Genomic DNA, 15,240 nt, shown 5'->3' on the forward strand with positions numbered 1-15,240 from the left:
GTAAGAAAGAGTGCATTTAGTCAGGTGTTATAGTACAATTACCCTGTGATATACATCCAGTTTCTTACTGTGTAGTTTTATATCTATTGACTATATAGCTGTGTAAGCTAGTCCAGTGCAGTATTATTGTCTGTAATAACCTCTGCATTGTACAAACTGTGACTATGTGTGTGTGCATTGATAGCTGAGTGGTGTCCATCTCGTGTCTTTCACTCAACTTGCTATCCCTATATTCTATAACCTGAGGGGGCTTGGTGCGTCAGGTTTTATCTAATATAGGATTTTCACAAAGATATACTGTATTACGTATTTTTCTCTGTGATTTAGTCACCATATCTCTCCTTTATCTCTGCTAGTGCTGACTACACTGCGCAGGGGTTTGGGTTTAGGGATATAGTGCTGATAATAATTGTACTGTGTTACCTCATACTGCAAGTTATATCATGTCTGCTTCTGAGGATAACGGTTCTGGGGCGGAACACACTGCTGGGGTTGCTGAAGCCACAGGCACACATGGGGAGAATATAGCAGCTGTGGGCTCTGGTTCTGGGGGCTCCTTGCCCCCCAGTGGGACTGTGGCAACGGAGGCACATACTGACCCTCCGTGGGCCGCTTTTTCCACGCTTCTGCATACGCTAGTTCATAAACTAACACCCCCTATGGGACCCCCAATGCCGGTACAACCGTATGTGGTCCCTGCAGCTAACCCGCCGTGGGCGGACGATTTATCTGGTCAATTAAAGAAGTTGAACCAGTCCCTGACTACTAAAAAGTCTGACCATCGCTTACCTAAGTCCAAGATGTCCTCTAAGCGAGCGCTCGTCTCCTCACAATCCACTGCTGTCACTGACACCTCGTCTGATGAAGACAGCACATACACTGACCCCACAGGTTCTGACTCAGATACGGCTGATGGGGAGGGTAGTTCACATGTGGATTTTCCTGATCTTTTGGAGGCTATTAAGTTAATTCTGCAGATTACGGATGATCCCGAGCCATCCGCCCCTCCTAAGAAACCAGATAGGTTCAAGCGTCAGAAGGTGATTAAACAAGTTTTACCTCACTCTGACCACCTAGTGGATATACGTTAGGAACCCTGACAAAGCCCGGGTACGAAGTTTGTGCCTCAAAAGAAGATGCTGGCTCGCTATCCCCTCGCGCCAGAGCTGTCTAAGAATTGGGAAACGCCTCCACCAGTAGACTCGCATGTGGCTAGGATGGTGGTTTCCTCAGCTCTACCTGTCACTACCGTCACGTCTCTAAAAGAGCCTTCGGATAAACGTGTCGAGGGTTGTCTAAAAGCGATTTACACCCCCACGGGTGCTGCACAAAGGCCCACTATTGCAGCTACATGGGCAGCAGAGGCTATTGAAGCATGGGCCTTGGAGTTAGAAGATGAAATCTCCTCTGACCATGCTAGACAATGCTTGTCATATATTGTCACAGCTTCTCGCTATATTAAAGAGGCGGCTTCTGATGCCGGTATCCTAGCAGCCAAGGCCTCTACTACGTCAGTCCTGGCTCGCAGGATATTGTGGCTGAGATCCTGGTCTGTGGATCTGGACTCTAGAAAAACCCTGGAGGTACTCCCTTTCAAGGGGGATATTCTGTTTGGGGAGGACTTAAATAAGATAGTGGCTGACTTGGCTACTGCCAAAACTGCCTGTCTGCCTAATACAGCTCCTTCTGTGTCGAAGGCCAAAGGCACGTCCTTTCGCCCCTTTCGTCCCTTTCGTTCTTCAGGTAAAGCAAAAGGTCAGGCGTACCATAAGCAGGCCCGCACTTCCAAACCTGGTAAGCCGAAGCCCAAAAGAGCCTGGGCTGCCCGTCAGCCAGCAGCCAAGACCGATAAGCCTGCCACATGACGGGGCGGGCCTCCCCCTGGGGGATCCCAGGGTGGGGGGCCGGCTTCTAGGGTATACCCAGGAATGGTTGAAGACCACTTCAGATGCCTGGGTACGGGAAGTCGTCACTCGAGGTTACGCCATAGCCTTCAAAAACCGCCCCCCTCATCGATTTTGCCAGACAGATGTCCCGTCGGACCAGACAAAGGCAAACACTCTGCATTCGGTGGTACAGACCCTCCTGGATACAGGAGTCGTAGTACAGGTGCCTTTTGCTCAGAGTGGCCGGGGGTACTATTCTCCGCTGTTTCTAGTCCCGAAACCGAATGGGTCCTCCCGGCCCATTCTCAACCTCAAGGCACTGAACAAGTTTGTGAAGGTTTCCAAGTTCCGTATGGAAACCCTTCGCTCTATAGTTCTGGCCTTGGAACCTGGGGACTACATGGTCTCCCTGGACATACAGGATGCTTACCTGCATATTCCTATAGCAGTGTCACATCAACAATACCTGAGGTTCGCTATTGGCAACCTCCATTACCAGTTTCGGGCGTTACCTTTTGGTTTAACAACGGCTCCGCGAGTCTTCACCAAAGTTATGGTGGTGATGACGGTGGTACTCCGCCGTCAAGGGGTCAGGATACTGCCGTATCTGGATGACTTGTTAATCCTGGCAAATTCCCCAGATCTTCTCCTGCGTCATCTGGATATGACGGTCCGGTTTCTACAAGCCCACGGGTGGCTCATCAACTGGAAGAAATCCTCCCTGGTCCCTGCTCAGAGCATGGTGCATCTGGTAGCGCTGTTGGGCACTCACAACCAGAGGTTGTTCTTGTCTCAGGAGAAAGTCCTGAAACTCCAGTACAGGATTCGTTGCTTCCTTTCTCGTCCGCAAGTGTCGATACATTCGGCAATGCAGGTGCTGGGCCTCATGGTATCAGCATTCGACATGGTGGAGTATGCTCAATTCCATTCTCGCCCCCTCCAGAAGCTGATTCTAGCCAAGTAGGATGGCCTGCCTCACCGGATCAGGTCTCAAATTATCTCTTTGACTCTGGAGGTCCGTCTGTCGCTGCTCTGGTGGCTCCAGGACCGACAGTTGTGCAGAGGCCGTCCCTTCTGGATATCCAACTGGGTCCTGTTGACGACAGATGCCAGTCTAAGAGGTTGGGGCGCGGTGCTGGAGCAGCACTCCTTGCAGGGTCGGTGGACCAAGGAGGAATCTCTCCTCTCGATCAACATTCTGGAATTGCGGGCGGTCTTCAATGAGTTGAACCTAGCCCAGCATTTGATTCAGAACCGTCCTGTTCAAGTACAGTCGGACAACGCCACCACAGTGGCTTACATAAATCATCAAGGCGGCACTCAAAGCCGTTTGGCAATGAAAGAAGCCTCACGGATTCTACGTTGGGCAGAACGCCATCTACCGGCAATATCGGCAATATTCATTCCGGGAGTCCTGAATTGGGACGTGCATGCCGGCGAGTGGGGCCTCCATCCAGAAGTGTTTCAACTCCTCGTGGAAAGGTGGGGTCTTCCAGATGTGGATCTGATGGTGTCTCGACACAATCACAAGGTTCCGGTCTTCGAAGCAAGGACAAGGGATCCTCAAGCAGCATTCGTGGATGCGCTGGCAGGGCCGTGGAGGTTTCGCCTGCCGTACGTGTTCCCTCTGGTGTCACTCCTGCCCAGGGTAATTCGGAAGTTCAAGCAAGAAAAAGGAAATCTGCTTCTCATAGCTCCAGCGTGGCCCAGACGGCACTGGTTCTCAGACCTGCAAGGCCTATCGTCAGAGCGTCCACTTCTACTTCCACAATGCCCAGACCTCCTCGTTCAGGGCCCCTGTTTCTACCAGGACCTAGCCCGGCTGTCTTTGACGGCGTGGCTCTTGAAGCTTCCGTCTTAAGAGCTAAGGGTTTTTCTGAAGAGGTCATTAAAACTATGTTGCGGGCCCGGAAACCGACCTCTGCTCGGATTTACCATCGGGTCTGGCATTCCTACTTTGTTTGGTGCGCATCTAACCATTATGACGCTTCCAAGTTTAGTACAGCCAAACTTTTGGCTTTTCTACAGCAGGGCCTAGATTTAGGCCTGCGTCTGGCCTCCCTCAAGGTTCATATTTCTGCCTTGTCGGTGTGGTTTCAGAGAAAAATTGCGACTTTACCTGATGTTCATACTTTCACTTAGGGTGTGTTGCGTATCCAACCTACCTATGTCCCACCTGTGGCTCCTTGGGACTTGTCGGTGGTTTTGGAGGCATTGCAGGAGCCTCCATTTGAACCTCTTGGTTCAGCTGACCTTAAGTGGCTTTCCCTTAAGGTGGTGTTCTTGCTGGCTATTGCCTCTGCTAGAAGAGTGTTGGATTTGGGTGCCTTGTCTTGTAGTTCCCCATATCTGATTTTTCATGGTGACCGGGCGGTTCTTAGGACTCGTCCCGGATATTTACCTAAGGTGGTTTCTTCGTTCCACCTTAATCAGGAGATTGTGGTTCCAGCTTTTGTCTCTCCTGATTTGTCTCCCAAAGAGCGGTCTTTGGATGTGGTACGTGCTCTCCGTATCTGTGTGAAGAGAACTGCTTCTATTCGAAAGTCTGATTCTCTCTTTGTTTTGTTTGGATTTCACAAACGTGGCTGGCCTGCTCACAAGCAGACCCTGGCCAGGTGGATTAAAATGGTGATTGCGCATGCTTATGTGAAGACTGGTCTGTCAGCTGCTGTTCACATTACAGCCCATTCTACTCGGTCTATTGGACCTTCTTGGGCGGCCCAACGTGGTGCGACTCTTGATCAATTGTGCAAGGCGGCTACGTGGTCCTCCAGGAACACGTTCATAAGGTTCTATGCCTTCGATACTGCCGCTTCCCAGGATGCTTCCTTTGGACGCAGGGTTCTTGTGCCGCTACAGTGCGTCCCCTCCCATAAGGAACTGCTTTAGGACATCCCCATTGTCCAGACTTGTGGAGCCCAGTGTACCCCGCAGCAGAAAACGAGATTTATGGTAAGAACTTACCCTTGTTAAAACTCTTTCTGCGAGGTACACTGGGCTCCACAAGACGCCCACCCTGACGCACTTAGCTTCTTTGGGTTGATATGGCATTAGCCGCTGACACTTCTCGTGTCGTGAGAGTGTGGTGTATGTGGCTACTAACCGTTGTCGTCTCTTTTCCTGCTACTGCATTGGGCTGGTTAACTAAACTAAGCTCCTGTGCTGGGAGGCGGGGTGATATAGGAGGCGGCGCTGTGCATTCTGGGAACAGTCAAAGCTTTGAGCCTGTTGGTGCCTAGGATCAAGATCCTACTCTACACCCCATTGTCCAGACTTGTGGAGCCCAGTGTACCTCGCAGAAAGAGTTTTAGCAAGGTTAAGTTCTTACCATAAAACTCGTTTTTTTAAAGTCATAGTCAGAAACGGGGCTAAAACCTGTTGGATTTGGCAGCGAATCCGACAAAACACATGGATCCGCGGCTAATCCGCCGATCCACGTCCTTTCCGACAAGTTGGATTTTCTGACTTGTCGGATAAACGGAAGTTTGATATTGAATAGGTCGAATCTGGATTCGATCTAAAACTCCTGTTTATCTGACAAGTCGATAAATCCAACTTGAATTAAATAAAGCCACATATATCTACACATATGTGTGTGTGTGTGTGTGTGTGTGTGTGTTTGTGTGTATATGTATATACCAGCATATAGAAAACCACAGCACTCGCCACCCCAGAAGTGGGGTGCAGTATCCGCACTCGCCACTAATAGGGTGGGGTGCATGTAGCCCATGGCCACCTACTCAAAAATATAGAAACAAAAAGTACAGCACTCACCAAAATAAGCTCAATTATCCTCACAACATCTCTGGATAAATGAATAAACGATGGGGGTTTAGTTAGTGAATTGGCCAATGCACGGAAGCCTGCATACCGCTCCACGGTACCCCACCTTCATGCAGGTCCTACACTGTCACCAAATATATATATATATATATATATATATATATATATATATATACACTTGTGGCTTTGTTAACTATGTTCCAGGACTCAATAATGTGGTCTATCTTAGTCATTTTGATAAAAATGTGCATCAGCACCTGAAAGCATTGCTAATAAATATACATCTTTTTCATGTGCATAGTGCAATGAAGTCAAGGGAAGGGCTTTAAAAATTTTACTTAAATGTGTACAAAAGAATCTACAATTTTCTATAATACTTTGTTAGGTAATAGGATTTGAAAAACCCATTACTAGTAACATTTAAAAAAAAATAATGTGTAGAAGTTGGGATAAAAATCTGTGCAGTGTGGAAATTTCGTCTGAATTGGGCAGGGACGATGTTGTTATAAGAATGTTTTACTGCATGGCGAGTGTTTGGAAATGAAGCTCTAAATGTTAAATACTGTATCTAAATCTTGTAATATATTGTGCCTTGCTTCCAGGGAAATGGACCACTAGCTGAAGTTGATTTTTGGCGTGAACGCAATGCGACTTTAAGTGCCCTTAGTGAACAGCTGAAACTCCCTACAGTCAAGAAGGTCTTGAATATTTTGTCCATTGCAGACCCTGGCTTAGTACAGAATCTCGATCTGACAGTCACTGAATTAGCAAAGTATCATGTTGAAGCTGCTGATAATGTACGATTTCTCTCCACTCTGGAACGACATCTAAAGGTCAGTCTGCTAAATAGAATTGCTTTGTCAAGCAATATAATGTTATTAGCGAAAATCACCTTGGCCTAATTGTTTCCTCTTTTTTCTCCTACAGAATTTAACACATGGTACTGGTTTTAATGTTGTCTTGGATACAATTCCGTCAATGATGAATGCATTAAGAATGGTGTGGATTATTTCACGCCATTACAACAAGGATGAGCGAATGGTCCCTTTAATGGAGAGAATAGCTTGGGAAATTGCAGAAAGAGTGTGTAGAGTCCTTAATATTCACACTTTGTTCAGGTAAGTCAGTGATCAGCATAATGCAATTACTAATATCATATATTCCACATATGTGTAATGGTTTGGCTGGGGAGCTACAGCACTCAGTCCTTAGACCTCAGTCCGGAGGATATAATCTATGTCATGTAATTCTTTTACCCCATGGCTACTACTTATCGTCTCGGCTCTTCCACTTCAGATAGCTACAGTTGTTGGGCCACTCACTGGGAAATATCATGCAGACTTCACAATGTGAGTCTACAAACCAAAACTATAATATGTTTTTATATATATATATATATATATATATATATATATATATATACATACACACTGCTCAAAAAAATAAAGGGAACACTAAAATAACACATCCTAGATCTGAATGAATGAAATATTCTTATTAAATACTTTGTTCTTTACATAGTTGAATGTGCTGACAACAAAATCGCACAAAAAATATCAATGGAAATCAAATTTATTAACCCATGGAGGTCTGGATTTGGAGTCACACTCAAAATTAAAGTGGAAAAACACATTACAGGCTGATCCAACTTTGATGTAATGTCCTTAAAACAAGTCAAAATGAGGCTCAGTAGTGTGTGTGGCCCCCACGTGCCTGTATGACCTCCCTACAACGCCTGGGCATGCTCCTGATGAGGTGGCGGATGGTCTCCTGAGGGATCTCCTCCCAGACCTGGACTAAAGCATCCGCCAACTCCTGGGCAGTCAGTCATGATGTCCCAGATGTGCTAAATTGGATTGAGGTCTGGGGAACGGGCGGGCCAGTCCATAGCATCAATGCCTTCGTCTTGCAGGAACTGCTGACACTCCAGCCACATGAGGTCTAGCCTTGTCTTGCATTAGGAGGAACCCAGGGCCAACCGCACCAGCATATGGTCTCACAAGGGGTCTGAGGATCTCATCTCGGTACCTAATGGCAGTCAGGCTATCTCTGGCGAGCACATGGAGGGCTGTGCGGCCCCCCAAAGAAATGCCACCCCACACCATTACTGACCCACTGCCAAACCGGTCATGCTGGAGGATGTTGCAGGCAGCAGAACGTTCTCCTTGGCGTCTCCAGACTCTGTCACGTCTGTCACATGTGCTCAGTGAGAACCTGCTTTCATCTGTGAAGAGCACAGAGCGCCAGTGGCGAATTTGCCAATCTTGGTGTTCTCTGGCAAATGCCAAACGTCCTGCACGGTGTTGGGCTCTAAGCACAACCCCCACCTGTGGACATCGGGTCCTCATACTACCCTCATGGAGTCTGTTTCTGTTTGTTTCAGTAGACACATGCACATTTGTGACTTGCTGGAGGTGATTTTGCAGGGCTTTGGCAGTGCTCCTCCTGTTCCTCCTTGCACAAAGGCGGAGGTAGCGGTCCTGCTGCTGGGTTGTTGCCCTCTACGGCCTCCTCCATGTCTCCTGATGTACTGGCCTGTCTCCTGGTAGTGCCTCCATGCTCTGGGGACTACGCTGACAGACACAGCAAACCTTCTTGCCACAGCTCGCATTGATGTGCCATCTTGGATGAGCTGCACTACCTGAGCCACTTGTGTGGGTTGTAGACTCCGTCTCTTGTTACCACTAGAGTGAAAGCACCGCCAGCTTTCAAAAGTGACCAAAACATCAGCCAGAAAGCATAGCAGCTGAGAAGTGGTCTGTGGTCACCACCTGCAGAACAACTCCTTTATTGGGGGTGTCTTGCTAATTGCCTATAATTTCCACCTGTTGTCTATTCCATTTGCACAACAGCATGTGAAACTGATTGTCAATCAGTGTTGCTTCCTAAGTGGACAGTTTGATTTCACAGAACTGTGATTGACTTGGAGTTACATTGTGTTGTTTAAGTGTTCCCTTTATTTTTTTGAGCAGTGTGTGTATGTATATATATATAGATATATATATATATATATACATATATATATATATATATATATATATATATATATATTATTTGTTAAATAATACAAATATTGTCAAAAGAAAAAAAAGGGTTTTTGTGGCGCTGAGCAGAACTGTGTATGTTTACACCCTGGGATTAGCTGCCACCTGGTGAGGAGGTAGCCAGCCTCCTCAAACAACAGAACAAATGCAGAAAATTACCAGGTCAGCGCTTAATGCCAATGATGTACACAAAAGTTTATAAAACTATTTATTAGACAAACTAAAAACATATAACAAATTAAAATCGATTAGATCACAGCATAATAATCATATAAAACTGAGGTATCTGAAACCTCTGAGATAAACAATAGTATACACTAATTGTAAACAGTAGAAGGCAGTCGCAAAACCTTATGTGGGAATGACCCTCTGTTTGATTTTATCCGTGTTTGAATAATTGCCCATGATATACGCACAGATGAATCTTATACGGCCGTGCATATAAATGTCCTCAATTAATACGGGTCTGATCACAGCTGAAAAATGTTCATCAACTTAAAGGTCCACTGGATGTATAAACGGTGCAGAAATATAAAGTTGTATAATAACTGCTACTCACAGTGTATATAGAATTGTCCTTGCTGCACCTCACGTGTTGTATAAAGCCGCTCTATATCACCCTATGCACGGGTGAGACATCCGTCAGCGGCACAATCCGTCAGCGGCACAGTCAAGCAGGGAGCCGCTCTCCACCGTCCGGCACAATGTAGATGCACCAGTCTGCCGTTCTGCACCCCCAGCACAGTGGAAATAGTGCTCGGCAGGGCAGAGTGTAAGGCGTTCCCAGTGCAGTGGAGAAAAGTAAGTGGTGCAGTCTCGTTAGAGATGAGCAATTGCCGGCAAATGCTGTGATCAGCTGCTGTGAGGACAAAGCCTTGTTCTTGTGGGCAATAAGGGTATTGGCGACCCCTTCTCTCTGTACCCTCAATGCGTTTCTCCGCACCCCAGGCAGCTTCTTCAAGAGGCACAGTGTTCTCCTCTGAGCATTTCTTTCATTCTTTTATACCCTGTCCTTTGTAATTAGTGAGAACAGGTGTATATAGAGTCTCAGCAGGTGTAATACAATTATCACTCTCATATAGCAGTGTTTAGCTCAGAGTATCACTAAAGTGGTCTATTTAAATAACAAAAAGTGACATTTATAAATAATTAATAATATTATACTAGTACATATAAAAAATACACATATATAAAGCAAATACTTAATGCAATGCGGACAGAATAAGAGACTTTAAATTTATATTTATATGATTTCTCCAGCCTCGTGCAGCCTCTAGCAATAAGAATATATTTACTCAGTTTTATAAATAACAAATTCATAATAGTATAGTCTTTATTTTATATTCTTTATTTTCTAAATTACACGAACCTCTAATATTTTTGTTGCATTTATATAGCGCAGTGCAGGGTATCAGGCTCTGCATCTCTGCACATGCACTCACAAGGTACTATACATATACCAATATCTATTAGGATTAAAACAATTAAAAAACAAAACAACTCCATCGCTATATATCGATATCATTATTATCGCAGATTTTGAACCTTCCCATTTAGTTAGTTTATATAACCTCCAACTAAAAGACTATTATAGAATAGGGTCCTACACGCCAGTGCCCAAAGCCGCGAGCAGACCATAAAGGAGGCATGCCGCTAGCAATATAGAGACAATGCCAAATTTGGTCGCAGTCGTGGGCACCGGCCAAAAAATACACCCACATGGGGGTGCATTTACAAAAGGGACCATAGAGAGTAAGGGGAGGCCAAAAATGGGAGAGAAGGAGAAAGTGTATGAATAGGAACTGGAGAAATTATATAAATATAAATTTAAAGTCTCTTATTCTGTCCGCATTGCATTAAGTATTTGCTTTATATATGTGTATTTTTTTATATGTACTAGTATAATATTATTAATTATTTATAAATGTCACTTTTTGTTATTTAAATAGACCACTTTAGTGATACTCTGAGCTAAACACTGCTATATGAGAGTGATAATTGTATTACACCTGCTGAGACTCTATATACACCTGTTCTCACTATTTACAAAGGACAGGGTATAAAAGAATGAACGAAATGCTCAGAGGAGAACACTCTGCCTCTTGAAGAAGCCGCCTGGGGTGCGGAGAAACGCGTTGAGGGTACAGAGAGAAGGGGTCGCCAATACCCTTATTGCCCACAAGAACAAGGCTTTGCCCTCACAGCAGCTGATCACAGCATTTGCCGGCAATTGCTCATCTCTAACGAGACTGCACCACTTACTTTTCTCCACTGCACTGGGAACGCCTTACACCCTGCCCTGCCGAGCACTATTTCCACTGTGCTGGGGGTGCAGAACAGCGGACTGGTGAATCTACATTGTGCCGGACGGTGGAGAGCGGCTCCCTGCTTGACTGTGCCGCTGACGGATTGTGCCGCTGACGGATGTCCCACCCGTGCATAGGGTGATATAGAGCGGCTTTATACAACACATGAGGTGCAGCAAGGACAATTCTATATACACTGTGAGTAGCAGTTATTATACAACTTTATATTTCTGCACCGTTTATACATCCAGTGGACCTTTAAGTTGATGAACATTTTTCAGCTGTGATCAGACCCGTATTAATTGAGGACATTTATATGCACGGCCGTATAAGATTCATCTGTGCTTATATCGTGGGCAATTATTCAAACACGGATAAAATCAAACAGAGGGTCATTCCCACATAAGGTTTTGCGACTGCCTTCTACTGTTTACAATTAGTGTATACTATTGTTTATCTCAGAGGTTTCAGATGCCTCAGTTTTATATGATTATTATGCTGTGGTCTAATCGATTTTAATTTGTTATATGTTTTTAATTTGTCTAATAAATTGTTTTATAAACTTTTGTGTACATCATTGGCATTAAGCACTGACCTGGTAATTTTCTGCAATACAAATATTGTGTATGATGATGATGATAATGAGTATAGTCTGCTACAACATGTGAAATGATGTGTGACCGGCTCCAAATGCTTTTTTTTATGCACATTTTCTTTATTGCTTTCCAAGGGGAAATAATAGGATTTTAATACCTACCGGTAAATCCTTTTCTCTTAGTCCGTAGAGGATGCTGGGGACACCAAAAGAACCATGGGGGTATAGACTGGATCCGCAGGAGACATGGGCACTTTAAGACTTTGAAAAAGGGGTGTGCACTGGCTCCTCCCTCTATGCCCCTCCTCCAGACTCCAGTTATAGGAACTGTGCCCAGGGAGACCGACAAATTTCGAGGAAAGGATTTATTGTTAAATGAAGGTGATATTCATACCAGCACACACCGCAAACACGCCGCCCAACGTGGCATTCAACAGAACCCAAGCCAATGGCATGAACCAATGTCAGCAACAGGCTGACCATAAACATAACACAACATGCGTGTAACCAGAAACAATAACTGCAGATACAGTACGCACTGGGACGGGCGCCCAGCATCCTCTATGGCAGAGGTTCTCAAACTCTATCCTCGGGGGCCCACACAGTGCATGTTTTGCAGGTCTCCTCACAGAATCGCAAGTGAAATAATTAGCTCCACCTGTGGACCTTTTAAAATGTGTCAGTGAGTAATTAATACACCTGTGCACCTGCTGGGTTACCTGCAAAACATGCACTGTGTGGGCTCCCGAGGACCGAGTTTGAGAACCTCTGCTCTATGGACTAAGAGAAAAGGATTTACCGCATACTTGCCTACCTGACCCTCTCCATGAGGGAGAAAATGCTCTGTTCCTGGACTTTCCTGGTAATGTATGATTGCCATCACCTGTGGTGAAACACCTTTCTTATCAATTAACTAGCTCACCACAGGTGATGGCAATCATACATTACCAGGAAAGTCCAGGAACAGAGCATTTTCTCCCTCATGGAGAGGGTCAGGTAGGCAAGTATGATTTACCGGTAGGTATTAAATCCTATTTTCTCATACGTCCTAGAGGATGCTGGGGACACCAAAAGAACCATGGGGTTATACCAAAGCTCTAGAACGGGCGGGAGAGTACGGATGAGCCTGCAGCACCGATCGACCAAACTTGAGGTCATCATCTGCCAGGTGTCAGGTCCGGGTGTTTTTGTGAATCCGTTAACCCGGGACCAACCACAGGTGTAGGTGCTGGGGTATGAAGAAAGCAGGGAGGACGAAGAAAGTTCAGTTTCATATATTTATTAAAAATAACAATTCAGTAAAGAGTTAAATGACAAGTTGTTAATCATCTTATTATACTGAAGTATTGCAGGAATGGCAGAAATAATATGCAGGATAAATCTCAAAGACAAATAAAAGAAATGTTCATGGAACTGTATATAAAACAAGCTGATGAATAAATGTTGAATTGTCCAAATATAAACAAGCTTTGATGCTGAACTGCAGAATGTGTTTAACTGGGTAATGCAGACATGAAGAAATAACTGTAAGGATTTGCAATGAAGTTTTGAGAGTTAACTGAGAGGCTGTGAAGAATTATCCTTGTTATGGTAACATAGAAAATAAAAGTACTGAATTGGGTTACTTGCGGGTTCCGGAGATCACTGTGAAAACTGTAGCAGATGACAAGGTGATGAACGGGTTAAATGCAGAGTAGAACAAACGAACAGCTGAGGGTAGTGGAATCCTCCAAACTTTGTATGGTTGAAAGTAGGCAGACAAGGTAACCTCATGCAAGATTCTGGGAATCCAACTGTTTCCAGTAGGTGTGCAATTAACTGACAGCACAGCGGAGAGCCGGTGGATCTTTAGCAGTGAAGGCTGCAGACGGACCTCTGGGAACGGAGGCGATATCTGGACCACGGGAATCACACAGGAATGCACGGAGAGATCTCAGAGCTAGAGCACAGCGTTGATACAACAAAGCACTGGCCCAGAGTAACATAATCCCAGCCTACTTAAAGGCAGCACAAGCACGGGATTGGCTTACACCTGCCCACAGGTGTTTTCACAAGTGCTCTGTCTTACCTATTTGGTCTCCAACATGGCCACCTCCTATACAGCAGACACACCGCAGTGCCTTAGGCCATTTGGTCCCCGCACTCCCAGTTCCCAGACTCTGCATTACCTGTGCCACTGATCACGCCGCGTCCCCACACGGGCGCACAGCACCGCGAGCAACCGCACTGGCAACGGATGAACCCCAGAACCCGCAGAGGTGAGAGACCGGTTCGTGACAGTACCCCCTCTTCTAAGGGTGGTCTCCGAACACCTTTGAACCTTATCAGGATTTTTGGAGAAGTATTTCTGTACCAGTCTTGGAGCATGAACATCTTCAGAAAAAACCCAGGATCTCTCCTCCGGACCGTAACCCTTCCAGTCGACCAAAAACTGTAAACGTCCATATCGGGAACGTGAGTCCACAATCTCTTTAACTTCAAATTCCTCATCCTGTAAAGAGTGAACTTTAGGAGATTTGGACTGGGTAGTACGGAACTTATTGAGAATCAAAGGTTTCAATAAAGATGTATGAAAGGCGTTAGGAATTCTCAAAGACGGTGGCAACTTGACTTTGTATGACACAGGGTTGAGTACCTTTACAATGGGAAATGGACCAATAAACTTGGGAGCAAATTTCTCAGAAGGAACTTTGAACCTGAGATTGCGCGTAGAAATCCAAACTTGGTCTCCCACCTTGTAATTCGGTACAGCTTTACGTTTTCTATCTGCAAAAGATTTATAACGAGCGGAAGTTTTGACCAACGACTTACGCACACAACTCCAGGTTCTAGATAGACGTTGAAGCTCTTGATCTGCTGCTGGAACCTCTAGGGCTGGCAATGGATGGAACTCTGGCACACGAGGATGAAAGCCGAAGTTAATATAAAAGGGCGTAGATTCTGAAGACGTATGGAAGAGATTATTATGAGCAAATTCTGCCAATGGAAGGTAGTCAACCCAGTCATCCTGTGAGGATGATATATATAGCCGGAGAAATGTTTCAAGGTCTTGGTTTACTCTCTCAGTTTGTCCATCTGTCTGAGGATGATATGCAGAAGAAAAATTCAACTTGACATTTAAAGATGAACAAAGCGACCTCCAAAACTTGGCCACAAACTGTGTTCCCCGATCAGAGATGATCTCTCGAGGAAGGCCATGCAACTTGAAGATTTCAGAGATGAACAATCTGGCTAGTAAAAGGGGCTGATGGTAATCCAGTTAATGGAATGAAATGTGCCATTTTCGAAAATCGATCCACTATCACCCAAATGGTATTTCGCCCTTTTGATGGAGGTAGATCGGTCACGAAATCCATTGAGATATGAGTCCATGGTTGTTTGGGTATGGATAATGGATGTAATAAACCTGGTGGAGAACTTCTTGGACTCTTATGTTGGGCACATTTAGGACATGCTGCTATAAACTCTTGGACATCGGCTTTGAGACGTGGCCACCAATAAGACTGTTGAATAAATTTGAGAGTCTTTAGAACCCCAGGATGACCCATGAAGGAAGAGGAGTGAGCCCAGGTAAGCAGCCGCTTTCGAAGATTTGTGGCGACAAAGGTCTTGCCAGGCGGAGGAAC

General features: G+C 45.3%; 1 protein-coding gene across 1 annotated transcript in view; it reads left to right on the plus strand.

Moving 5' to 3' along the window:
- Positions 1-15,240, plus strand: part of DNAH10 (dynein axonemal heavy chain 10) — a 712,041-nt gene that overhangs the window by 96,811 nt on the left and 599,990 nt on the right. Inside the window, exons 8-9 of the mRNA XM_063964569.1 lie at positions 6,272-6,502; positions 6,597-6,787. Of these exons, the coding sequence (XP_063820639.1) occupies positions 6,272-6,502; positions 6,597-6,787 (422 nt within the window). The remainder of the gene's footprint in view (positions 1-6,271; positions 6,503-6,596; positions 6,788-15,240) is intronic.

The sequence above is a fragment of the Pseudophryne corroboree genome, chromosome 1 (genome assembly GCF_028390025.1).
Source record: "Pseudophryne corroboree isolate aPseCor3 chromosome 1, aPseCor3.hap2, whole genome shotgun sequence".
Classification (NCBI taxonomy): Eukaryota; Metazoa; Chordata; class Amphibia; order Anura; family Myobatrachidae; genus Pseudophryne; species Pseudophryne corroboree.